Source organism: Ascidiella aspersa, chromosome 8, assembly GCF_963924565.1.
Source record: "Ascidiella aspersa chromosome 8, kaAscAspe10.2, whole genome shotgun sequence".
Classification (NCBI taxonomy): domain Eukaryota; kingdom Metazoa; phylum Chordata; class Ascidiacea; order Phlebobranchia; family Ascidiidae; genus Ascidiella; species Ascidiella aspersa.
Genome location: NC_139454.1, coordinates 8,110,885 through 8,135,778, shown reverse-complemented (window position 1 = coordinate 8,135,778; position 24,894 = coordinate 8,110,885). Strand labels below are relative to the sequence as shown.

The 24,894-nt window shown below is 40.8% G+C and overlaps 1 protein-coding gene across 1 annotated transcript in view; it reads right to left on the bottom strand.

The window, feature by feature from the left end:
- The window catches only part of LOC146135631 (FRAS1-related extracellular matrix protein 2-like), a 128,954-nt gene that overhangs the window by 14,874 nt on the left and 89,186 nt on the right, over positions 1 to 24,894 (bottom strand). The window contains exons 22-32 of the mRNA XM_083395983.1: positions 24,213 to 24,324; positions 23,502 to 23,627; positions 18,812 to 18,896; positions 18,149 to 18,312; positions 15,735 to 15,884; positions 10,793 to 11,002; positions 9,913 to 10,110; positions 4,597 to 4,764; positions 3,074 to 3,256; positions 2,295 to 2,425; positions 331 to 483 (exon numbers count right to left, since the gene is read on the bottom strand). Of these exons, the coding sequence (XP_083252109.1) occupies positions 331 to 483; positions 2,295 to 2,425; positions 3,074 to 3,256; positions 4,597 to 4,764; positions 9,913 to 10,110; positions 10,793 to 11,002; positions 15,735 to 15,884; positions 18,149 to 18,312; positions 18,812 to 18,896; positions 23,502 to 23,627; positions 24,213 to 24,324 (1,680 nt within the window). The remainder of the gene's footprint in view (positions 1 to 330; positions 484 to 2,294; positions 2,426 to 3,073; positions 3,257 to 4,596; positions 4,765 to 9,912; positions 10,111 to 10,792; positions 11,003 to 15,734; positions 15,885 to 18,148; positions 18,313 to 18,811; positions 18,897 to 23,501; positions 23,628 to 24,212; positions 24,325 to 24,894) is intronic.

The window sequence follows — 24,894 nt, the reverse complement described above, 5'->3', positions numbered from 1 at the left end:
ACGCTGGTAATGTTTGGAAAAACAGTCAGGCACAATAAGTGAACCTCAATCTCCAGCAGATTTTAAACTCAACCGAGCAACGTTTTACGTTAAAACTTAATATTTAAGCACGACCGTAAGCTCGTTTTTATAAGATATGAAATAGACACCAAAACTATCTTAAAACCGACTTGTAGTAACTCTATTAACCAGATCAGTTTTTGTACAACGTTCTTATTATTAAGGCAGCCTAAGGCAAACGAGCCCAACAGGGGGCGAAATCAAGATATTTTCAGGTACTTTCAAGGTGGTCTCTAAAAAGACGGCCGCAATTACTCGTCTAAAACTTACCGAAACGCAGATGACCGGGTAACCGGCCGGCGGCTGCTCGGGCGCCTCGGCCATGACGTCATAGTGACGTAACGAGATGACGTTGGGCTTGGAGGGAAAGGTCACACTGGCGAGGATATGCTGCTGGTTGATGTAGACGATGGCGCGTTGTTCCTGCAAAGATATATGATGTTAATATGATAAGCAAAATAGATTCTTCGTTTTTGGTCTATTTTTACATTACGTTTAATGTGGCTTGGTGTGTATTACAAAAACCTGGAAGTTTTATTTTTACTTTATTGTGCCCTATTTTGTGTCATTTTTTGTTCATCCAAGCTTGAATCTTGCCTTCCATTAGAACACATTACACCACAAAGGGCGGCCTAATGATTGCAACTGGCAATCGAGAGGGGTGTCATAAAAGCTATTCCACTAGTTCCTACTTGCGAGTTAGAATTCAAAGGTTACTGTTTTTTTTATAATTTTAATTTGTTCGTGTGTTTGTGATCCATACACTCAAGGACACGCCTTAGTTGCTAGTTCATACATGCGAATTAAAAAATCAACGGTAACTGCCTTTTTGTGTGTTGTGACTCATTGATTTAAAGGCGCGTCGTCTTTACAGCCATTATTATGATGTCGCATTGCGGTTGAGGCCCTATCAAACTAGACCGCACGTCCCCTCTGGATCCCGTTTACAAATTGCAATCGCACTGATTGTCACTGACGCTAAAGTGTATTTCTACTTCTAAGGCGACTAACACTAAAAGAACCAAAAAGCCGATTTGAACCTTTAGATTACACCTCTGCCTGTCAGTAATCCATTGCAGCCTAATCATACCCTTTACCAAAAAAAGAAAGCGGTTTTGCTGCACGTCCAGAAGTCATTTAACGCTAGACGGTGGGTAAAGGCGCGAATCGGGGTGCCAACGAACCTGGTTTGCGGTCGCTTTCAGGTGTGCATTCACAACACGGCCGATATCGGCAAGGCTGGTTAGGCGGTTTCGTGGACCACAGCGGCTGTATGTTTGCAAGCGAGATTAACATTCCGCTTTTCTTTATCTACTTTGCCTAGACAGCTGTCTCGGACGATAACTCAACGGTGTGTCGACGTGCCGTTGGTTTTTCGCTAACTCCTCTTATAGCACGCCGCCAAGTAACACAAGCTTTGAGCCACGCCGCTGTGTTTTGTAAGGGGAAAAGTCAAACACGATTTTTGCGTCTCTGACACCGAACCGCAACCACTATGTTTGAACTTCAGCTTGACGGACGCAGCGCGTTACGAGTGCTGCCTTGTCACTTTTTTCTTTTACTTCTTACTTTTTAAGGTACTGTTGCCTTGATTTCTGTGGAATAACTTTTACCTATACTGACTCACTATGAGAAATAAAGGTTTATTTAAAAACAAACTATAAAAACATACATAGTCTAGTTAAAGCAGAAAAAAACAGTTTTCCTCTAAACGTTTGATAGTTTTTTTTATTTTATCTGACTGATTTCCGTGTGATTTACATCCTCTAGTTTGAGTTGCACACGAAATATATAAACCGTTTAATATACTATCTATTTTAATTACTGATTGCCTGTTTGCTACATGTTTTGTAGTTTAGATAAAGAGTTTAAGTAGGGGCATGTGGCGAGTTATCTACTAAAAAACACCCCGAGATAAGTTTTATTTAATAGTAAGCTGGACAAAGTGCCTAACAAAGAGTTTTGAAGTGTACGTATGCCATATACTAGAAAAAGTATACAACGACACCGAAATTATTAGCCGATTCAGTCTATCGAGTAAGGATTGTATTGTAAGCAAGGACACCTTACCAACTATAGCCAATGGTAAGGATCGAACTCACAACCTCGGTCAAATCCCCAAAAAAACATTTATAGGTACTGGAAAAAATTTGATACAACAAATGATCGAAAAAAAATCTTTGGACTTACAGCGTTTTAGAAAACTGTCCAAACCAAAATACAGGCAAACTAACCCCAAGCTGGGCGACCATGTTGGTGTCCTGGTCCAGTCGGACGGTGAAGGATTCTCGGATTTCCTTTTCCTCGTCGAAGAGGACTTCGATCTCCACGACAATCTCCTCGACTCCCTCGCTGAAGTCCAGCACTGAAGACACGGGAAGATTGGGATTTACACACAAAGAGCTAAAGAGATTAACAGACACATGGCCAAACGAGAAACTAACAAGAGGCAGGATAGGAGTTGAAATTTAGACTGACGAAAATTTATTATTATTAGACGGACAAATTTTATATTACTTAGGACACTTTTATAGTTATAATCACTGGCAACAAGTTTCCATTCATTTTGAATTATTTTAGACATGATAAGACCATTTTCTTACATCTACAGACTGGGTTGCAAATTTAGGTATATTTATTACTACACGGACAATTTTTATAATCCTTCAGACACTTTTACAGGAATAATTATAGCGGGCAATTTTTTATACCTTTTTGATACTTTAGAGTTAGACAAGACAAAACAATTTTTCCACCTCGACAGATTTGAAAAGAGATATAGTACGTAAATTTTCTATTCTTCTGACGCTTGACAAATAAAAAGGTTATAGCTGACCATTTTTCATTATTATAGCTGACCGTTTTTATAAATTTTGTGATACTTAGACAAGCCAAAAGTATTTTTCCACCAAGACAGTCTAAGGTCGAAACTAACAGATATATCATTATATCAGCTGCGCAAAATTTTAAAACCCTTTTAAAATTTTAGACAGGCAAAAAAACAGTTCCCCACCTCGGCTGACCGGATTGTAGTCGAGTCCCGATTCGGCGTTACCGTCCTTGGTGTAGAATCGAACCGACGACGCCTGACTCGTGTCTCCCCTCCTCACCACCGGGATACGCACCAGTCTGACGTCATCCTCGCTTTCCGGTTCAGTGACTTCGAACGTCGTGCTGCCGAATTCGATCACAGGCTCTGCGCAGGTTCGGAAAAGTGTTACAGTGAGTTTAAATATAATAGAAACGGTATAACCGGATTTAAAAACGCAAAATGTAGATTTAAAAAAATATCCAAGGCCCATTCAGAAGTTGGTAGCATATATTAAACGTTTCCAACGATTAAAAAAAAAAAATATATATACCTACTTCTCTATGCGCCTTTATAATATTTCTACATCTAACTACACATTTCAGTCATCATGCTCTATAAAATAATTTAGAACAGTTGGATCGAAAAATGTATTAAAAAAATAAAGGAACATCGATTTCGTATGAATGATTCAATTTAACTTCCAAACGTCGGCTGAATTTAATTTAAAAAATCGAATAATGTTAACGTTTTTTTAGACTTTCATCATTTCTATCTAACTTCGCGTATATGACATGCCAAAAAAGTCGTACAATACTCATTTCAAGTGGAAACGAAGAGGTAAAAAATGGCAGCAATCGGCGTTGAACGAAAAATTGAAGAGAACGGTACAAATCGCTTCGTGGTCGTTTGTCATAATTAGGCGCGATCGTTTATCAGCCTTATTTCGCAGTCACATTAGTGTTGCTATACTAAGTATAGGCTGGGCGCATCTGAAGTCGGTTAGCGTTCGCTCGCATTTGCGGACAGCAAAGCAAACAGTATTAAAAAGTTGCGCATCACAAGCTGCTGTAGACAACAAAATAGTAAGCGAAATCGCTTCTGCCTTTTGTGGCCGCTAAAGTCATTCGGGTTCCTGCCGGGACTCGAACTCGCGGTCTTTGGACTTTGGGGTCAACACTACCGCCTTTGCTTGTGTTTTGCAAAAAGTGCGCCATTGATTGCAAATAACGCCACTTGTTTGCAATTTCCAGAAGTGCTATTAAATGAATATACTGTTGCTGTCAGGTATTGTATCGATACAATCAATATTAGAAAATTGTTTTCCCGGAATATATGTTTTTTATAAATCTACCAGTGTTTCGATAACCTACACAGAAAATCTCCTTAATTGCAATGAACTGACAAATGAGCGAAAGACATATCTAATAGCCAAAAAATTAAGAAAAAACACAATGGAACACGGGTTACAAGACCAAGGCAAAAAAACTAGATAAAGCCCGACAACAGGACAACCTTATCAAATGTGCCCTTTTGTTCAAAAGTTTTTTTTTTGCATATTTTTAACTAGATATTGCAAGTTTTCAAAAGAGCAATATTTGTTCAACAAAATTTATTCTAAAGAGGCTTTTTAATATCATTCTATACGACGTAGATATCCTAGAAAATCGTGAGACAAAAGAAAATAGAAAAAAAGACAAAACAAACACAAAAAGGTCTTCTCTTACTGTCCGAATGATCCTGGATTGTCACCAACATCTCAGCCTGTTTGCCAACGCGCGCTCCTCCCGCGCTGTCGCTAGTTGGCGTGCCGAGCACAAGTCGGAACTGCTCCGGATCCTTCTCGTGGACCTGGTCGTCCTCAAGGACTACGACACACATCGCCTCAGACTGACCTGTGTTGGATAAATTGCAATATGCGGTTATTAAAGGTGCGGGGTGGTTTTCGGTGCAAGACATGAAAAAGCATTCTTGGATTGGTAAATTCTGAGTCAAAGTGATTCTTGTTGGAAATAATTTCATTTAAACTGTTGCATTGCTACTGTTTGTTGGATAACATGGATCTGCAATAACTAAGTGATAAAATCAACATGGGAATACACACCCGGTGTATTGATAATATTTTGTCTTTTTTATGTATAATTGCCTACGGTTGAGTCAATTAGTCACAAAAAGTATTAGCGATGTTCAAAGTCAAAAATATATATTTTTTTAACAATTCATAGTCTCGTAGCACACTGTTAGGTGCGACTTGACAGGGATGGGCTCAAGTTAAAGCAGTTTATTCGACAAAATAGATATTTCGTCAAATACCAACTCGGACCCAGTCATCTGTAGTTAATGAAATAACTATTCTTAATTGGAAAAGTGACAAAAAAATTCTATCCAGTAAAAAAGCCAGGTGTCAAATTAAAAAACTAAGTTTAGTTTAACCGTGATTACTCGGCCGAACAGTCAGGTAATGCATTACTCATCATGATAATATTCCTTTACTGAAGTTCATTTGTGGATGTGATTTTGTTTGTTGCTAGTTGCATTGAATCTAATAGCGTGTTGGCCAGAAGATATTTAACGTACACACGAAGCGGCACAAAGATTCATTCAAACTTGTTTAAACTTAACATATTGCATGGCAAACTGAACAAGGAAAAAGAGAAGAAATCTCCTCGCCCTCACAGGTAAATGACGACAATGAGTATAAAAGTTCAATTATATTCTTTAGACTTTCCGTCATTTTATATCTCATCTCTATATTTGCCAAAAAAAAACTTGCAAAGTTCAAGAAAAAAAACACGTGTAGAGCGATGGCGGCTCGAAAGGAAACCCTAGTTAGAGAAAAAGGCGATAAACTTGCCGAATCGCGGTATCCCAAGTGACAAGGCTAATACCCAGGGCGTATTGTGATGAACTGCCATTGGGTTAATAACGCAACGCCGTCAGTGCAGCGCCTAATTCCACAAACACGCCGGTTTGGCTTGCAAATCGACCCCAACGAATATCCCCTCCCCCCTGACCTACCACAACACCCCCAGAGGGGTAATGGGACCCTGGGGGCTTTGATCCCACTGAGGTGTTTGCGAAATAGACATCTTGTATCGAATGTAGACGCGTGATAGGCTTGGTGCGGGTGCTAAACTGTTTTGGATGTCAAGTTCGCAAATAGTGAGGGGTAAAGGGCGATTGATCGGTCGTAAATACCTTTATAATTTTGATTGGGGAAAAATTTGATTGGTGCAAATTATTTTTGTTTGGTAAAAGATTATGAAAAGACATTTAAAATTTCGAAAAGAAACTTCTGCTATTATCGATCAAATACTTTCAGGAACAAGCTTTTTGTCCTTTTTGTATTTACTTCTTGCTTTAACAGCCGCAAATAGTAACAGTCATTTTTTCTGCGACCTAAATTCGTAAACTTAGCCTACTAAAACGAATTACTTTGAATTTCAAAGATATGGAGTATAGACAGTTGGCAAATAACAATACAAATTAGGAATTATTGCATAAGATAATAATTGTTGTTTTATGCTTATATTATTAATTTAACCCAACATTTCTCTTAAAACATTAACCGTAACATCAGGATGTACACTGCCTCACCAGCCCGAAGATATTTTCTAGCCAGACTGAATATAGTAGCTTAACAAGACGTTTAATAGCGATAAACGGATGTTTGAAAAGAATTTCTTGATCAACGGGTAATCGGTCTCAGAGTGATATTTTTCGTGAATTAAAACTTCCCAACCTCTGCTTATCTTAAAACGCGTGGGAATCTTTGAAATCCAAAACCGCGAATCATTACACCGCGTATAGCAGCATAGAAAAACCAGACTTTTATGATGTGAAAATGTCAAACGGGCAAAATTACAGCTGGGATGGCATCCGGCAGATAGCGATTCAAACGGGATATCGGTGGAGAAAAATTACCACGTGGGCGATTTATCTGCTGAAGAGCATTAGTGCCGCAACATCGAACCACAAAAGAAATAAATCGACGCCTTACCAAACGGTTTGCCGGCGCATGGCTCTAAGACCTTATCTTGATGCATTGTCTTAAATTGTGTCAACATCAAACCAGTTGGTGCGTAAAAGCGAACGATTATTGGAAACAGCCGAATCGATCATCGACGACCGAAGGGGGTGTTGGCCGCCGTTTGGGGGGCAAGGCGAAAAACTGACGTATGGACTTTGTCAGTGGGCTATGATCGGCGGCGTTCAGCTCAGAAAAGGGCGTTTTTTCTTGCTAAGTGGCCAGAAAAGCTAAAATCGGGCTTGTACGACTCTGAATAGCGCCCTACAGTCGGTCCTAATTGTGCTCATTCGTCTGGGGTCTGCGTACAGCAAAGTTTGTCAACCCATGGGCCCAACAAAATTGTGTCGCCGACTGTTGTACTTTTATATTGCTAAATTTATTAAGATGGGGTGTGAGCTAAATTTCTCTAATATTACCAACAAAATTGTGTTGCAGTTTGATTTGGTTATGCCTCCGTCTGTTGTACCTTTATATGGTTACATTTATTAAAATGGGGTGTGAGCTAAATTTCTCCAATACTCCCAACAAAATCGTGTCGCCGTTTGATTTGGTTGGGTCGCCGACTGTAGTGTACTTTTATATTGTTAGAATTCATTGTAATTGATTGTGAGCAAAAAATTATCTTGAGAAAATTTAACTTGAGAACACTGCGGAAGCAATACGAAGGCAGTGCTCATAACAAATTAATTCGAACTTACACGCGCTAAATGTTTTGTCAGCCTACAAAACTTCAATGTAACAGGGTCGGAAAATGTTAGGTCGCCAAGGCGTCGCTTTTAGACTTACGCTTATAGTGTGTGGTTTGCCAAGACTAAAGGTTGACAAAACACTAATGTACAGTTTAATGCAGCTGCTGGCGGGACTTTACAGTAGATGATGATGTCAGGGAGAGACGGACACGCCTAAATCGACCGTAAAAACGTATCAATTTCCATTACTCAGCAGCGCAGGCTTGAATATTGCCGTGGGAAAGTTAACGGGCGGTGGTGGGAATTCACCGCTTCCGGGTTGCGAAGTGCTGGCGCGCCGTAAAAACCGGCTACGCGCTGAAGTCCTTTTCTTTTAACGACGCCGGGTTTTGCGTCGTTTTTTTACGAGGCGAACCCTAATACTTGGTCGCCCGTTAGGCAGCGGAAATTTGCCGTGGTGCTGTCAAAATATGTGGTAAGGGGCCGCCGAGAAGAATAGTGATGGCACCATCTTTTTTGTCTTGCGTTTAAAATGTTGTTGAACAATTTGACCTCTCTATAATATTATTGCTTTTTTTCAATGTTTTTTCGTAGTTCGTATGTAGGATTTTTAATTTCAAAATATAAAGTTTTATTTAAAAAAACACAAAAAATCCGCGTCTTGGAAAATAGGGAATCACATAATGATTTGGATTCAAACCTTATATTGAAAAGGAATATGTTTTTCAAATAGACTTTTATTGCTCAACATATTGGGGAAGTTTGTTTTAGGTTTATATTATAGGGTTTTACGTTCAGAACACAGGCCAGTCGCTGTGTGTGTGTGTGTTTAAAATCGATCGGTTTTCGCCAATTGTACCAAAGGAGAGATCATTTTACTCGAGTGGAATTTCTGCTCGCCTTAACTGGGTCAATCAACAACAAAAACCCTGACCCGTTGCCTTCGAACTTTTAATCAGTAACAGCAAATTTAGCGAAACAATATGTTGTGTGTACAGTCGGTTCCCGGTAGTTGATTGACAGGCGGGGATTTAACAGCCTTAATAAAGCTAAAGAACGAGCTTAAATAACGCTTTGGTATTTAACTTGTGATTAAAAGAAATTCCAACCCGCGTTAAACGAAGACGCTTTTCTCCTGAAAAAAACCCGTGTTTGTCGTTGCTTGGTAACAAGACCCAGGCCACATCCGGACGCGCGACGCTGGCGCAAAGCCAAGTGCAACCCCAGCGCGGTGACATTTGACCCCGTTTCGGGAGTCGATCACACTCCAACGTTAATCCGCCGCGATCGGGGCCGCCCCTTCACCCTGATAAAGCCCCCACGGCGTTGCGGGGGTAAGCAATTAATAAGATGACCGGGATAACACCGGGGCTCGGATTTGTGTTTTGACAGTCGATAAATATAGGCGAGGGACTGAATAGTTAGTTGATGCGAGCGACGGAACGAGTTCGCAGGAAGTCTGAAAGCAATTAGTCTGACTGGAATGATTGGGACACGATTTTTTTTTTTATTATCTTTTGCTGAATCCGAAGATCGACCCTGGGTGAGACTCAAGCCTTCGTTCCAATTAAGATTTACTGACGATGCTTTTGCTGGCGAAATATATATATGTAATTATATATATTACATAAATATTTAACATCTATAAAAAAGTGTCTGACCAAATTACTTGCTTGAGTATTCTGCTTTTAAGTGACTTGTTCTGCTAATTGTTCTTGTATTTTTGTGGTGTAGGCGGGTTTTGAATACCAATTGTTACTTAAACGCACTAATATATCATTTTTTGGCTTAGCTTAAAATGCGGCTAAAAACTGATATATCTTGCAAACTTTTGCCTTCGATTCTTTACCAATAGGGTAATTTTTCATTTTATGTCGAGCGATTTCTATAGTTATTGAGCTTATCAATACAATATGAAAATGTTATGTTAGTTTTAAACGATATTTTCACAGTGCAAATGAAATAGGTCTATAGCAATTGCTGCACATTTTACCTCTTAACTTTTTATGCAATAAAACATGTATGTGCAATGGAGGTATGATAGCTGTAATACAATATTACCATGGTTTTAGAGACTAGTGCCGAGTATTGTAGTATAATGTAACGTATTTTTTGACGTGTTAATGTCCCATCTTGTTATAATGACAAAAATTAGGATCAACGTTACATTTGTGTAGGATACTATTTAAAGCTTGTTGAATAATCCACAGTGTGGTCCACAGTCACAAAAAGCTGCTATAACTAGATTTAGCTCAGATCTGTACGAACCAGTGAACAGTTTCAGCTGAAACCGGTTTACACCTCGATCGCAAATCTATACGTACCGGGTTCGAACTGCACCAACGACCCATCCGTGTCGGGTCGCTCGGCAAAGTCCATCATCACCTCTGCCGACCCCTGGCGGGTGAAGCAACGCACGCTGGACGACTGCCGGAGGTCGCCACTGCGCACGATCAGCGCCGAAAGGCTTCCTTCTTCTTCGTTTATCTCGACCTCACCCTTGGCGAACTGCATTAGCGGCACTGCAAGAAAAACGTACAGTTTTGTGTAAGGTTGAAGATGACGCCCGAGTACAATTTAACGCGATTTTGTTTTTGATTTTTTACGGACGCCGGGTGAAAGAAGCAACGCAAATTCCACGTCATTTTTGTTTCGTACGATTCCGCAAAAGCACGACGGCTAATCACATTCATGTTTGCTGTAAAGCACAAAATAATGCTATGCTTTGTTTTTAAATTATTAATTCTAACGCGGCAAAAGCATTTTTTCTCAAGAATTCTAGCGAGGCAATAGTTTTTGTTTCTTTCTTTTTTTTCCAAGATCTTTGCATTTGTTTTACTTGCTTAGCGACATAGGATATACTTTATCTCGCTCTTTAAAAGTGTTTTGCTCTAAAAAATTACCGCTTGATAGAACAGCTAGTAATTTAGCAAACATTTTTATTTGTGCCCAAAATAGGTATTTTACCTTTCAAACGGGGCTAGATGTAGAAGGGTAATTGTTAATTTGCGTCGCTAACATGCCAAAATATATATTAAAACAAGATTTTCCAATATTTTAAAACCCTAATTTCCAATTCCAATAAAAAACGAAAAACCCTACAAACATGCACCAATTGCACCATTAACCTAACGTTCCACATCCGGTCCGCGCCTTCCGCATTTTACCCGGCACCCTATAACACAACAAACAGGAAACACTCACAGTCGGAAACGGAGTCGTTGATGGTCACTGTAACGCGTTCTGGGGCGCCAAGGCTGGCGGCCACCGGCATACTGAGGGCCAGGTCAAAGGTTTCGGGTCCCTCCAGCACCGGACTGCCCAGGTCATCGATGATGGCCACCTTGATAGTCTGTTTCTCGATGCCCGGCGCGAATTCCAGGGTCTTGCTGATGCCCACGTAGTCCTCGTTCACTGTTGAAAAGGAAATGTTGCGTTTTTTTGTGAATGGCGAAGAAAAGGGGGACTCCCACCGATCGATAGGTGTGGTTGTTTGTTTGTTACGGTTAGCAGCCGGGTTCATTATTTTACGCTGTAAGAGTCACCAGACTTTTAAGCGGCAATGTAATTTAATGCAATGCAATTAACTTATAATACACCTATTAACATGAACAGACACCACGACAATTTGAAGTTGTTTTTTTGATCTTATTATTCTAAACCGTTAATATCGGCCGATATTTTTCTTCCAGCGACATATTGGTATCGATAAGTTCGAGTCGACAGTTTGGCCGATATTTTTTTACGAAATATGACATAGTTTTTCATATAAAACAATCAAATCACCTATTTTTCGAAATCGGTAGATATCTTGTTATTATCTAAATAAATAATAATACTTGTAGAAAAATAAGGGAGTCCGTAGCCCAAATTTCCCAAGAAAGGTCACACAACATTTTCTACATCAAAGCAAACACGTACAGCAATACCACAAACCATGTCAATGATGCAAAAAATCCGCATTTTAAAAAAAATCAGTGCTCCGTCATAGCGTTGACAGGTAGCGTCAAATCCGGCGCAATCGTAGCGCGATTTTATCATCACCCATCACCCCCCTGAACCCCAAACCCCAAAACCCAGCGCTAAAACAACCGGCGCAATACATCGGGGGATTAGTTTCGCTTGATGCAAGCTTTGACCGAACGGCCATACGTCAGCGTTCTAATACCCATCGCTATTCGGGGGCCAAACGATTGGGTAAGCGAACGGTGCTAATGGGGCCTTACGTGCCCCCACGAGGACCCACGTCAAGCGCGTGAAATTATGCGTAACAGGGGTGCGCGCGGTTTCGGTAACCGGCTGCCGTTTACCGTAATCAGCGGACCCCACATAGAGGCGATGGGTCACCATAGCTCGCTGCCACATCTGTCAGCGTATTTTGCTTGCCACTGATTGGCCGCTATATCTAGGCGCACCTGTGGCGCATATCCGAGCTTATATTCAGGAAGTACGCCTGTTTAAGGGGTGATACATGGAGTGGCTGGAGACGCCTTGATATTTCAGGGCGATTTTGCTCTAAATGCGTTTTTATTTTATATTGATATTTTGGCTGACAATGCCACACAGAGATTTTAAGCATGATTTTTCATATATATGACATGAAATAATTGGCGGAAAATTTATAGACTTCCTATTGTTGAAAGTGCGCAATTCTAAACGCAAATCGTAACAAAAAACTAAAAAAATGACTCGGTAAAATAGCTTTTAATGGGCATGTTTCAAACTGATCGGTGTTTTGTACACTTATTAATTTTAGACCCTCTTTCCGCCACAATTGTAGATCGAAAACGGAAGACCATGAAAGTTTTTTTTTTCATATTCGTATCAGCGTGTCATAACTTTAGATGAGCTGCTTGTTCAGCAAGTTGTGAAACTGGATCTGAGCAATTTTCATAAGGCGGGTGCTTGAATATTTCGATTTTACAGCCGGTTGTCCCGGCTTGTGTGCTAAACTTTTTACTGGCAACACGCTCGCTTCTTATCCCAAAGCACTAGGATTAGTGGACATTACAGCAACACGACGCTACGCGGCAGGCGGCAAAGTGGCTAAAATCACACGAGCGACGTCTGTGTATTTCGCGGCCGCCCTTGCGTAACGCAACGCACTCCGAACGTCGCCGGGGACAATAGAAGCTCTTCGGGGGTGTTTTCGTTGCTCGAGAGGGTAAAGGGGGGATCGGAAGGATCAAAACCCGCAGGAGATCCTTTTTAGGACGACGGCCAAGCGCCGAAATCGATGGAGAAGCGACCGCGGAGAAATGAGCTTTAACTGTTATTAAGCAAAAGACCGTAAGTTTTGCTTTTAAAAGCTAAAAAACGTATGTTTTGTGTTTCTTGATTTATGTTTCATTTGCGAAGAAAATGTTTTTCGTGTATATGCATTTATATACGACATAACGATTCTGTTTGTGGACAGTAAAATCTATTAGGTTTTTAATTTATTTTTTGTTAGGATTATTGAGTTTTTAAATGATTTTAAGCTGGAAAACAACAATATTGTTTCACCAATTGGCGAACTGTTGGTAAATTGATGGCAAAAAAACAGAAAATTAGATACCCGGCCATTTGGGGTAGCAAGTATCTCGTTAAATACCGATGTCATTCTGATGCCTTTTTAGCATACATTTCGATCGAAAATGGATACTTTTAAAGCGCTGATGCTTCCAAGTGGCCTCCTCAGCCAGACGTACCGCGACAGGGGACGTTTACACAAGATCCCAAAGTCCCACGCATACCGAACATTACATAACCGGCAAATGTACACAGATGCGCTCACTAGGCGTCAGTCCACCACCAAGAAGCCAAAGTGAGCGTTTGTAAGATTTAAGTCCTTTCTAAAACCACGCCGATTACGACGCGTGCGTGCTATCCATCAAAACAACAAGACAGCTAGGCTGAGCTTGTCGGGCGCTTTTGAAGTGCCGTAAGGTGACCCCTGTGACCCCGTGACCTCTAGATGTCAAACAATCCGGGTCGGTAGAGGATCGGCCGCCGTGAACGAGAGAGATAGAGGTCAACGGGTTGGCAGTCGCATCTATATTAAGTCGTTCATAGGCGATCGGTCACGATTAGTCACAAGACAGCTATCGGATTTTTAACAGTAAACCGAAGATTGATGTGTTTTATCCGAAAAGTAGCGATTTTTTTCACGTAATTAAAGCAACTGTTGTGTATAGTTTTATGTCGTCGGCTGACAGGTGTTTAAATGGGTTGTACAGCGGCTTCAAAGCACTATTTTAATATTGGCGGAAAATTTAAAAAGGTTTGAATCGCATCGGAAGTTCAACGACGACAACCTCAATTGACCAAGTGTGCTCGCGACACCTGGCTTCAGTTTCGTGTGTGTCACGTGACTGCTAATAAGGAAAACGAGCGTTGAAGCGGTTTTGTTGGAAGAGTGGCAGAAGTCAAACGAGGTCTCGCGCAAATATTTACGATCGTTCTTGATGACTTGCGCTCGCGATAGGTCCACCATCAAAACACTACTTGTTTATGTCACGTTCACCTGCGACTGTTTAGTTTAGTTTGCTTGTCGCAATAATTGTTCGCCACCCATGTTGTTATTTTACCCGGCCAAGCTTTTTTTAATATAGCGGTTCTGAACCTGTACACCTGAACTACCATTATAGAGGTAAGTGTAAAATAGCGGTGTCGCAACATATGGACTCTTGGCAATATACAGTTGAATGGACATGTAATCTAAAATGCCTCGCGCTGTACAAAAAACCTCTTGCATGTTTGTGTATTTTTGATCTAGTATAACAGTACAAGATAGCAAAATTGTTTTTTCTTACACTGTTTGGTATGCAGGGTTTAACAACGGTCGAATGGAAGGTTAGAAACCTCGAAAAAATGTGTAAACCACCAATCCAAGGCAATAAAATATCATAGGCGTCGGTTGGCAGATATCCGAAAAGACTTGAAGTACCTTCAGGGTGGGCTACATATATCCACTTTAAAATTCGCGCGAATGCAAATTGAACGAAACCACCTTTCGTATGACAGAAGGTGGCAATAAAAACGTCAAAACGTCAAAACGTCACCCCAAGATGAAAGAAGGTGCCAAATAAAACGTCAAAACTTCCGAACGACAAGCAATACGTTCGGCGCCCCTAAAATCCTAAAATTTCTGGTTTAAACGGAACCGCAATGGCGCAACTTTAAGTCTCTGGCCATCGCACAATATCACGTCGTCTGACGCGATTTAGAAGGAAAATAGCTGCACTGCTTCAAAACAATCAAGTTGGAAGCAATCAGGGTTTGGCCGGCTATTCGCATCAGGGGTTTATTTGGTTTTCTATAATGCCGGAACAGCTCAGGGCTGGATCAAGCAAATGTCACTTCATATACTCGACAGTCCTTGGCTGTTATAGCAGACAGCTTGGTGTTAAAAATATAGTAAAACCGGGTGTATTTTTATTGACTTTCGCTTGAAAAATCCCCCCAAAATCGTGACGGAATGCCACTTGGGTGACTTAGTGATATTAGTTGGTTATCTGCGGGCAGCCTAATGGCCTTGGGATCGGGTTACACCCCTTTCGGGGTCCAAGTGTTTATTGTCAAACTAAGTCACCCTACTATATAAAACACATAATAAATGACCCGCTTTTCATAGAATGTTGGAGAAAAAAGAAGATAAAAATAAACAGCATTCTGCTGAAATAGTCCTGGCTATTTTTAACCGATGATTAAGAGTTTTCTTCAAAGGTTTTTAAGGTTTTTAGCAGAAAGAAAAAATGTAAAGCAAATTCTGGCAATATATTGTCTTCAAGAGTATAACATCAACAAAAAAGCCAATGAAAAAAGAGCGGCCATAAACTAATATATTGCCGACAAAAAATGTTTTGGAACAAGATAAGCTGTCGTTTCAGCAATATCTCATGCCATCACTTGATTTTTACACTGATGATGGCATGAGTTATTGCTGAAACGTCTGTAAATTGCGAAATGTCGTTTTTATCGAATATTATGGCTTTGATATTTTTATTGAAATTACTAAAGATAAACTGACTAATTAAAAAGTAAAAAAAAAAAAAAAAAAATGATCCAAATCAAATCAATGACACAGTAACAAAATAGATCAAACTCGACTTCTGGAATTAAATTATTCCAGAGTGTTTCACAGTGGCATTATGACGTCACAAACCTTGTGCCTCGCCACCTTCGCTTTTGCGTGACTGGACTGTGACGGAGGCGGTCTTGCTCAGGTCGGTTCCGGTCCGTCGCACAAGCACTTCCACGTGACCTGCGCTCTCGTCGACTTCGTAGGAATCCTGGTCGAAGTAGAAGAGCGGCTCTGTGGAGAAATATACGAAGGGCGGTTTTAGTGGTTTGAAAGTAAGATGACGGCCAATAGTAAATACATTGTGCTGCAAGAATTAAAAACTATTTTTAGGCACCAAGATACAGTAAACCCTATAAACATACCCATGACATATACAAAAAACAGATAAATAGGAAGGGAACTTCGGTTAGTTTTCTGAGGCAAACAATTGCTGGAAATTCATTAAAATATGAATAACCGAATTACCGAAAGTACAATGGATATATAAAAGCTAACTATAGGAGTAAATATTATGCATTAATTGGGGTGTTTTAAGGGGTGGAGTCAATTAAGAAATATCTTTCAAGACTTGAAGGAAAGTCATCTTAATATATTGACTTTAGGGTGTAGAATCTAGCTTTTGGTCCGCGAAGCTATTCAAAATGTCTATACAATACATTAATAGTCCCCAGACACTACCGCGTTTCGGAAGACAGATGCCGCTTAAAGTTTCATGGTCGGCCACAAAAATTGTCGATTACCGCCAAGTGAATCGATTTTTTTTTTCGTTTCTGAAAGTAGCGATTTTGTTCGGAACAAAATCGCTACTTTCATCCAAACGTCGCTTTTGCCCAAATATTCCCACCCTTGTCAACATCGACGACCTACAGCATCGCAGAGCGCCAGCAAACTTATCATGGATATTGGCACAAAAAGAAGACTGTTTCATCTTCAGTGGGCTTTGAAGCGGTGGCCAACGTTTCCGACAAGTGCTAAATCATTTTTCGCGTCGCGAGTCGCCCGACACAAGCGCCAGAAGGGGCGACGCCGCCGGCAAAACGACGCGCTTTCAGCCGGACGGGCGGGCGGGCAAGTTCCCACCGGCGTTGATACGCTTACATAAATCGCCGCGTTTGAAGCGGCTACAATAACGGCCGCTTCCATTATGAGCGGCAACCCCCCGCGCGGCTTGGAGCGGCGTTGATGGATGGCGCGGGCCCGGAGTGCCAGGAATCCGGCAAAAAATAAAAATAAAAAAAAGAATCCGGTAAACGGAACATCCACGACGGGCGGAAAGACCTTAATGCGCAAATCAGGTCCCCGGTAAAAACACGCGGGACGCTTTCGGGCACAAAGGCGCCCCGGGGCCGGTGTGACGTCACGAAGGTGGAACCGGCGCCGGCGCCGCGACGCCCGGGGACAATGGCGCCGCCGACCGCGGACTTGACCGCGGCGTTAAGAGCAGCGGAAGGCCGCAAGATGCTTATCGCCGGTCGGCGTCGGCGCCGCTAAATCTCGGCAGCGGCCCAATATGGTTTTTGTTCACCGCAAAATCGACAATACCGAGTTCAAATTCCTCGAGCGAGAGCACTTTTGTACAAGTTAGTTGATTTGGTTTTTGAGGCAGTCAACTTTTGGCATATCTGGAGGTTTAGATCGCTTTAACTCAGTTTGCGGAAAACCAGAAAGAGAATGTATTGGCCTGACGATAAATGACCCAAAATCGACCACAGGAGCTTCTTTTGATTATTATTACTATGCCTGGTAGCAAAGTTTACATATTTTAGTATTAAACTATTCGACTGAATTTGTGAAGAGAAGATATAGCGGGTAACAACTAAATATCTCTACTGGGTAGGAAATACATCTCAACGATTGGGATACAAGCTGTCCCCCCAAAAAACAGATTGCAATCATAAATGGATGTGCTTTTTATGAAATTCCAATCTATTGACATCAGGCTTTCTGCTTGTTGATTAATACTCCGCTGAAGAGTATGTAAGAAGCAAAACTCAAAGTTTAAATACCCAACTAAAGCACAGCATCTGGCGTTTTTTAAAATGGGCATACATTGAGCCCTCAAATGAAGCAACTCACAGTGGCGCCCAGGTTTAAGTATAAATCTGACCCTGCAGCTCTTTACACCGTATTTTAACCTCGAGTTCTACTCGTTTATTTACTTGCCAGCAGAGTTATGATTACCAGAAAACTGGTGCAAAAGGTTTCGAATTCCAAACAAATGCACTGATTTAGGTTCAGTGCAATAGGATTATCAAAGCCCATACAGAAGTAGGTATCATTTTGAACGTTTCGAATAACTCTCTATACATTTTGCAACATCATCGCTTGCTGAAAATGAATAAAGAATTATTCGAAACGTTAAAATGATGCCTACAATTTGTATCGGCTTTGATAGTCTTACTACAACATCCGAACATTATGCTCCGACATCTAACATGTTTTACCTATTTATACATGAAATTAAGTTTCTATTAAAGCAAGATGAACTAACTCACCGTCGTTTTCGTCCTTTTCGATGACAACCTCGCTGAGCGAGTAGTTGCCGAGTCGGCCGCCCATTGCCGATGCGAGTCGCACGTTGAACGACTCGTCCAACTCGTAAAGCGAGTCGTCGATGATCACTACTCGGCAGAACTTTTCCGACTCGCCGCTGTCGAAGCTGCGAAACAAAGGGGCATTGTGAGCGAATAATCGCACCGAGAACAGTCGAATGTTTTAAACAATGTTAGGTCAGGTTTAAGCACTCAAGGGCAATAGATGAGGGCAAAAAAAATGTGAAAAGCATAGAAATGGATCTCACTGACTTCATTTCAAGTTGTTTTTTTTTTTGTTTTTTTTAGAATAAACCTTCTTAACTTTATTTTGAATGTTTTTTATTTTTATTCATAGGGATATTTTTGTTTTCGCCCATAAGGGCCTGAGACATTTTGGACCTCTTTTTGTTACTAAATACTGTATTTGAGTTCGGTGAGAGTCGAGATTCGAACTCGGGACCTTAAAATCCCTCGCCAGTTAAATTTGCACCAGTAAAACAAACACAACTATACGAGTGTTTCAATTAGTCACCAAACAAGTCCGCTCGAAGTAACGTGAATTGTCCAGCCTATAAGCGATCACGTATGCGTGATTTAAGGACGTCCAAATTGCGCTCTCCTTACGTGATCAAGCTGTTGTGGTCGTCTGGTCGGCTTATGTAATCTGAGTAGGAGTGTACAGTCGTCGGGGTGGTACCAGTCGCGGAGCCTGCAAAAAAATAAAATCAGTTGGATATGTGATGTTCACTAAAAATTCTAAAATACACTTAAATCTGTTCTGAAGACAATTGTAGCTCACAATGTGAAGCTAATTTCTGGACCATATTCGCTTTGGTCAAAATCTTATAAAACCTGCGACCATTTTTTTAGAGTGCTTTGAGGGACAGAAATGGCAATTCAAATTTATTGACCGGTACTCAAAATATAGCCTATACGCCTTTAAATACAGCAGAGAATTGTCAATTAGTCATTGCAAGCGAGTTGTTGGCTCTTAAAAATTTTAGCGGCAACTAAAATCAAACCTGAAACAAAAAATGCCTATGCCATAGCAAGATAAAGATAGAGCTTTGATATATACTTTAGGTTGGTTTATTTATGAACCAAATATGAGAAACGTTGGCAAGAGAATTATTAAACAGGTAAGTAAAAAAACAAAAAAAGGCAATTTTTTTTAACTGAGCTTTTAAAGCGTCTTAGTTTTTTTTTGTAACGTTTAAGGACCGATCTCCATAACAGCCACTTTTCAAACAACACTAGCGCGTACACATACCACGTATATTACTCGAAAAAACGCGCAGGAAGCAAATGATATCCGGGCGCCGCGAGGGGCAATCGCCAAAGCGCAAATGCACGGTTTCCGGCGCCGTGATTAGCCGTCCAAGATGGGGCGGGTTGATGTCGCGTGCGCCGAGGTCTATCTCCGCTTCTTATCGCCACTTTACCGCTTTCTGCGCGCCAAATTTAGTGCCGTGCCGCTATGGAATCTAGCTGCCCTGCCCCTTTTATTCGCCGGGTTGTGTTACATTGAGGACAAGTTTTTTTTGACGTATATGCATTACACAGTAAGTGGATGATTTTATGTTCGTTGATCTCCGAATGATAATAACTAGCGATATTTTAAAAGGAATCAAAACGATCTAAGTTTGTAGATGTTGTGTATTCTTTGGTGATAATGACCAAAGGACATGTCGGATCGTCTTTATTGAGACGATAATGTCGATTGAATCGACCTATTAGGATTCAGTATTCATTTTCAAGCGTTCTGCTTGAATTACTAAATTGCCTAAATTTGTAGATGAAACTCTCAATATGAAGTTAATCACAACAATTTAGATTGTTTTGTGAGGGTTAGGTTTGCGGGTTTAAAAGGTTTTAAAAAATCCGTTTAATAGCTGTAAAGCAATAATAGCCAAACAGCTGAATATGCTTTCCGCTAACAAGACTCTCCTTTTTCCGAATTCAGCTTTAAACCGACTTCAAACTGTCTTTTGGTCCAAAAGCACCGAAAACGTTTCAAAAACTCTAAACGTATTTTTAACACGAATATCAAATTAAAGTGGGAAAGTTGTAAATTTGACCAGTCAAACATGCTGGGCAGACGGTGTGTCACAACAACAAAAAGGCCCGGAGAAGTATAAACACGAGCGAACGTGCCGCGAGATCGTAATTCGGCCGCAGTCGCGCGCTGCGTAGATCGCAATCAGCTAAGCCTTGCTCAAATGGCCGCAACGTGTTGCACAATTACCCGACTCACTTCAAAGAAACAATGCCACGCTGCACCTGTACAATTGCGACCGACCCGTGACCCCTAAAGATTGTAATAGATTCGGCTTAGCGGCGTGCGTAAAGTGGGGATGTCCTAAATTATCGAATCGGTGCCGATACCTGATGCCGAGTGGTAGTATCGGTACTCGTACGATACTATAGAGTGTTATCGACATTTGTCCGATATTAAAGTTGTTTCGCATCTTGTTCGATACCAGGGTGTCGGTACAGATCCGATAGAAGATTGGTATCGATAGTCGTCCGAGTTGTATCGCTACTAGGACAGTGTCGATATTTGTCCGATACTAGAGTCGCATCGATATTTGTCCGATACTACAGCGTGGGATCAGCATTCGGCCCTAATCCGATATGAAATTAAATTGCGCATTTTTTGCAGCCGGAGTTGTATTTTAAGACCGCATTTTCTCCTTTAAAAGGGGAAATGTATGGAAAATACGAATTTATTAATGAATGGCACTGCGAGGTCCAAGCAAATTTTCCTCTAATTCCGTCTGGCACGTTTTAATTTTACCACTTTCTTTACCCTAATATTGACGTTATTTCAGATCGGTTCGGTGGTACCTTTCGTTCGAAATATACAGTATCGGCATGGCAAGACGTATTGGACTTGGCAAATTGATCGCTTTGGAGAATAAGGGAGTATAACTTCGAACAAGTCAGATAGGGACTTGAGAATACAAGTTCGAAAAAATCATCGGCTAAAATCGAGCAAAATATTGCAGCATAATCAACCGAAACCCAATAGGGCGGGCAGGCGGCTAACGACTAAAAAGAGGGTCGCGACGACCTAGCGTCGGTCGTTTTCGTGTAACCCACACGCGCGTAATTGCGACTAAGGCGCGAGATGACCAGATAAAGAAGGGTTGGGCGAAATTGCGCAGAGCGCGACCCAAGAAGGCAAAAGACCGGATACTACAACCCGAAGGCCGCGCCGTTTACAGTATCGATTCTGGTCGATTTAGTTTGGTAAACGACGGTCGCGTGTTGTTAGCGGGCGGATAGTAACGGGCGCTACACCTCCTTCCTAAAAACAGGCGTTTCTCTTTACTCCCAAGTCTCGCTGTGTTTTCGTAGAGCTGCTGATTGTAAGATGTGATTGTTCAAGTTCTGGCACATCACTTTTAGGCGGAATGCGGAAGTTGCAGCCTTTAAAAGCGCGTGTAATTTGTGTATGTCAGTAAGTCGTGCGTATTAAGAGACAAAATAATAGTGCCTCGGACCCTTACATTCCGCTTTATTCGAACGATGCGGCAATGTACAAAGTGGACAAAAAGACGTAGAATCTGTTCCTTAAACTTTACGCAAATTTTCTGGCCATTCCTCGCTCTATAGTCGACCGAATTGGAAGTTAACTCAACAGTACGAGGTTACATAGAAAATACTTTGTGGCCATACACGGTTTTAACAGACACTTATTTCAAAAGTAAAGAAAAAATGGAACCAAACCACAATAACTCGTTTTAAGGTTTAAAAACGAAAGTCGAATGATGGCTGTTTGGTATTCTGAGGGGTATTTTTACCAGAAAACACTGGACGCGTGGCGGCACCAAAGGGCTACCTAGTGCCAAAATGACGTCATTCGCTACTCTGCAACTTGCAAAAAGGAGGAGGTGACTGCAAAGTGGACTAAACGGCGGTTAAAGTTGATGATTTTGCGATAAAACAGACAGTCGTGCCAAAGAACGGATTAGGCTTCCTGCTGTTCGCGAACACCTGGCTGTCTGGATGATTCAGGGTTGCGAAGTGGCGTTTGAAAGCCGCGAAACCGCGTAAGGTAAGCAAGCGCAAGTACACGAAGCAGCAGGACCAACATCACATAAACGCGATAATATTGGATCGGAAGTGATACCCGATACCAAGTGGTGGTATCGGAGCTTAAGCGATACCAGGGTCTTATCGGTGCCGATCCGATACCATAATATTTTTTTGTTTAAAGCCATGTTTTACGATCCAATGTGGAGTTTTTTTCTTGAAACTATAAATTTTTATCAATAAAAATATTCCATTGGAATCCGAAGATAGAAAGGCTTCGTAACGCAAACGCAAATTTCGGCCAAATAACCTGAAAATCATTCCCATTACACTTTTTATATTAATAAATTTTGGCTATTCGACCATAATGACGTCATTTGGTGTCGGGCGGGATCGCGATACTTTTTTTGCAAAAATATCGGACACCATTAACGCCTTGTAAAGCTTTTATGTTGGGATTTGGAGTTTTTTTACTCCAGTCCATCTTGCTCGAATTTGCTTTTAAGTCCTGCCTAAAAAAGTGGCGGAACTAGAATCTAAACTTCAAATAAACCCTAACCGCCGCCTAAAATTGCAATCGTCAAAAATACACCTTATCCCGCTCTATTTATAAATAACTCAAGTACATTTAGTTTTAACGTAAAAGAACCACTAAAGGCTTTTCTGATTGGAAGCAAAGATAAACACAAGGCTAATGTTTGTTTACGGCTAGAGGAAGTAAGAACATGCTAGTGTCTCAGAGAAATTTTTGGCTTCGAAACATTTAATCCTATTAAGTCCCGCGAAGTTTTAGACGCTATTACAATGATTCTATTCTTGTGATGAAGAACCGCAGCTTTCGCAAATGGCCGCACGAATATTTTGCTGATTTCGTTCGACTTTAAAGGTTGACACTTGACACAGATTTGAACAAAAAAGATCTTTGTTGCGTTCTGCACCAAGGAACAAACATTTAGATGTAGTTTATTTGCAAAAGGATTCCCTGCTGACACGATAACTTTAATATATACATGTGATTTGAATATGCTGTCAGGCATTCAAATGTAAAACTATTATTCCGGCAAAAGGGGTTTGGGCTGTCGCATTCCGTCTTTTACCTTTTGGGTCGCGCGCTGGGCAATTTTGCCATTTTCTTGAACAGTTTTACAATTGAAACATGTGATTTGTGGATATATGCTACCAGGCAAAAACTAGAGATTACCTGTGTTCAATTGGAATCACAGCAACTTGGCAAATTAATTTACCCCAAAGAAAGCTAGAAAGCAAATTATCCCACCTGGTTCAGTGTAACAGATCACCATGAACTCGTTCGTGAGGTCACCGGTGCGACGAACCGGAACGAGCAGCTCGCCAATATCCTCGGCCACTTTGTATTGCTCTTTTGGGATGAAGACGGTTGATTCTGGTGGAAATATAAAAATGGAGTCGTCTTATTCTGATCGTTTGCTTCGGAGTAAGTTAGTGCTATCGTTTTAGAAAATGCAAAATTCGGTAGTTACACAAGTCATGTAACACGGAGTATATTTTGATACAAAATGGCTTGAATTAACTTTAGTATTTTGGAATGACATGAAATGCACTTAGGTCAATGCAAATGACTTTTAGGTGTTTTAATTATTCTTTCCTAATAAAATTAGATTTTTCATTTCGGTGTTTGCTAGTAAAACAATTTGCCTGCTATAAGTTGCGTTTTTGTTAAAACATTTGCTCACTGACGAGTTATTTTAATAGAATAACGTTTTTTCAAAATAAATAATTTAAACTTGGGCTTAACTTAGTATTTTTTGCAAGGACTTGACCTGGACTTGATTAATTTCAAAAGGTTACAACACTGGTGTTTGAGTAAATAAAGTGTTGCTACCAAGAAATAATTATTACCAGAGGAGGTGTTTTTGATTACCACTGTTGTTTGATATTGTTATGTGCTGGTTTCTATTTTTATGTGTGTGTTCTGTTTATCGCACATTGAGTCAATCCCTCTCCTTACCGTCCTCCTGATCAGTGATGGTGACCGTGGTGTTGCTCGGCTCCTCCAGGATCGCCATGACCGGCTCCGACAGTTCGATGAAGAAGTTCTCCGACTCTTCGTACTCCTCGTCCTGCCAAAGAACAAAGTAGTAAGTAAGTAATGTTTATTTGACGTTGGCGCTGAAATTAAAATACACAGAGTATGACAAGAAGTACATTCATGTTTTATACGGCCGGAGCAGCGATGGTTCCAATGGACGGCGAGGTAAAATTAAATTAAATTAAGGCAAAACTTGTTACAAATAAATAGAGTACATAAAAAGCGAATACATATAAGTTAACTGATGTGAAAATAACAATCAAACGGACAAGTCAACAACACAAGGGTTTTAGAGACAAAGTCTATATAGGCAGAACAATAAATCGAAGCGATCGAAGGCAACATAAGTAAGAAAAGAAACACAGGAAATCTGTGGCGGTTATCAGTTACAAACGGCCAGAGTGAAATAAATCAATTCCAAAAACTTAAGCTCTATCAGTTGGCACAAATGATCGGGGAAAAATTGTTCCAAAAAAACCGGAAGTGTATCTTTGAAAATGCGATTCGATTGGAAAAGGGTAATAACTGAAAATTGTGGCAAAAAGGGCAATAGGAAAATTTCAATGGAAACACAGTAAGTGTTTTTTTTAGTCTGTTAATA